Genomic DNA, 1,793 nt, shown 5'->3' on the forward strand with positions numbered 1-1,793 from the left:
GGAGTCTTGTTCTTGGTTCTTGGCGTTGGTACGTCGACAGGATGGTAGGAGGAACATCTCTTGGGTCGTATTCAACGCTGATTTCTTGTTCTGCATTAACAGAGCTTCCAATATTCGTAAGCGCCTGCTGTCCAGGGCGCTGCCGATAATTTTGGTATTGTCAACGATGTCTGCCTAGTTAATTTGGGTGTTATATCGCTGTAGTGCATAATATCTTATAGCACCTTGCTGGACGTGGCACGATATCCTCTACGAAAGTTTCATAGCAGTCATACCTATGTATTTGCCGGGGTATCCTCGGACTGGGCATTGGTAAGAGTAGACTACATTTGTCTTCTTCAGAGGGTTGTTCTCAAGGGCGTCCTCGTCCTCGTGGTCGCTGTCAACCTCTAGGGGGACGTCAGTAGCAGGCTGGGCTTCTCCTCCATCCCTCAAGCTGGCCCATTCATCATCAAAGTGGACCCAAAGGGTCCGCCTTGATGATGAATGGGCCATGGAGAAGGCCAGCTCACTACTGACGTCCCCCTCGAGGACGAGGATGCCCCTAATGACGACGCCCATGATGATCGACACCCCGATATCAACAACCCTAACCATGAAGAGGACCTTGGAGGTGGCCTGAGCTACCCCAACAACATCATCCATGCTCTACAAGTACTTAAGGAGGACTTGAAGAAGAGGAGGAGGACCATCTTGAGGAATCTGGTCACCCTTAATGGCGGAAAGCTGTGGATCCCAGAGGTCCGCCAGGAATACATTAACATCTCCAGCTACGTTCCTACGCCAGCAGAGGAGAAGATACTCAAGATGGGCCTTAACTGCCACTTCATCGCCCGACCGAGACCAACCTACAAGCGCCTGGAGATGGAATTACTCCTAGATTCCATCCTCAACCTCCAAGAACGTGGTGCCCTCCGGACGACTGACGCCCTTCAGCCGCTTCTGCTCGCCAAGGCCCTTATTGATAGGGGCAGATACAGCAGTGGCATCGTTTCTAAGGAGATGAGAGCTGCTGCTAAAGAGCTCAAATGAATAGCTGATGTTAACATCCGTCGGGCCGACAAAACAGCTGCCTTTGTACTCATCAACACCCACGAGTACACCGAGAAATTGGACGCCATCCTACCCAACCTGACCAAATTCGAGCGCCTCACGAGCGACCCTGTTGAAGACAACAAGAGGGAGGCAAATCACACCATCAAGGCCATTAATACTGCAACTAACGCCATACACCTGCCCATGATTTCAGGAGATTATGGACCTAGTTACCTCTACGGCAATGTTAGAACCCACAAACAAGGCAACCGACTTCGACCTATCATCAGCCAATGCCCTACGCCTACATACCAGCTGGCCAAGAAACTGAACACGATTTTGACACTATATGTCCCCGACTGCCACTGTATGGCCTCCTCAGCCAAATTCCTAGAGAGGATCAAGAACGTCCGCGGCGAGGGGGTCACAGCATCGATGGACGTCGAATCTTTGTTCACTAATGTCCCTGTTGACGAAACCATCGACCTTATCGCCGATAGAATCTACAGGGACGAGACGACTCCCGAATTGAATATCCCAGAGCAAGCCCTTCTGACCCTCCTTGCCATCTGCACTAAGAGGGCCCCCTTTACTACTCACCATGGGCACATGTACTTTCAAAAGGATGGCGTGGCCATGGGCTCACCCTTGGGTGTACTCTTTGCTAACTTTTACATGGGAATCGTAGATGAGAGGGTATTCTCCCAACTTGAGTGCCCCCTCGCTTACTTCCTCTATATTGACGACACTTTCGTCAA

General features: G+C 50.9%; 1 protein-coding gene across 1 annotated transcript in view; it reads left to right on the forward strand.

Annotated features, from left to right (window-relative positions):
* The first annotated feature begins 807 nt into the window (after positions 1 to 807).
* Positions 808 to 1,793, forward strand: part of LOC137639610 (uncharacterized) — a 1,263-nt gene continuing 277 nt past the window's right edge. Inside the window, exons 1-3 of the mRNA XM_068371870.1 lie at positions 808 to 985; positions 1,070 to 1,450; positions 1,577 to 1,793. The exon at positions 1,577 to 1,793 is cut by the window's right edge and continues 277 nt beyond it. Coding sequence (XP_068227971.1) covers positions 808 to 985; positions 1,070 to 1,450; positions 1,577 to 1,793 — 776 coding nt within the window. The remainder of the gene's footprint in view (positions 986 to 1,069; positions 1,451 to 1,576) is intronic.

The sequence above is a fragment of the Palaemon carinicauda genome, chromosome 4, assembly GCF_036898095.1.
Source record: "Palaemon carinicauda isolate YSFRI2023 chromosome 4, ASM3689809v2, whole genome shotgun sequence".
Taxonomy (NCBI): domain Eukaryota; kingdom Metazoa; phylum Arthropoda; class Malacostraca; order Decapoda; family Palaemonidae; genus Palaemon; species Palaemon carinicauda.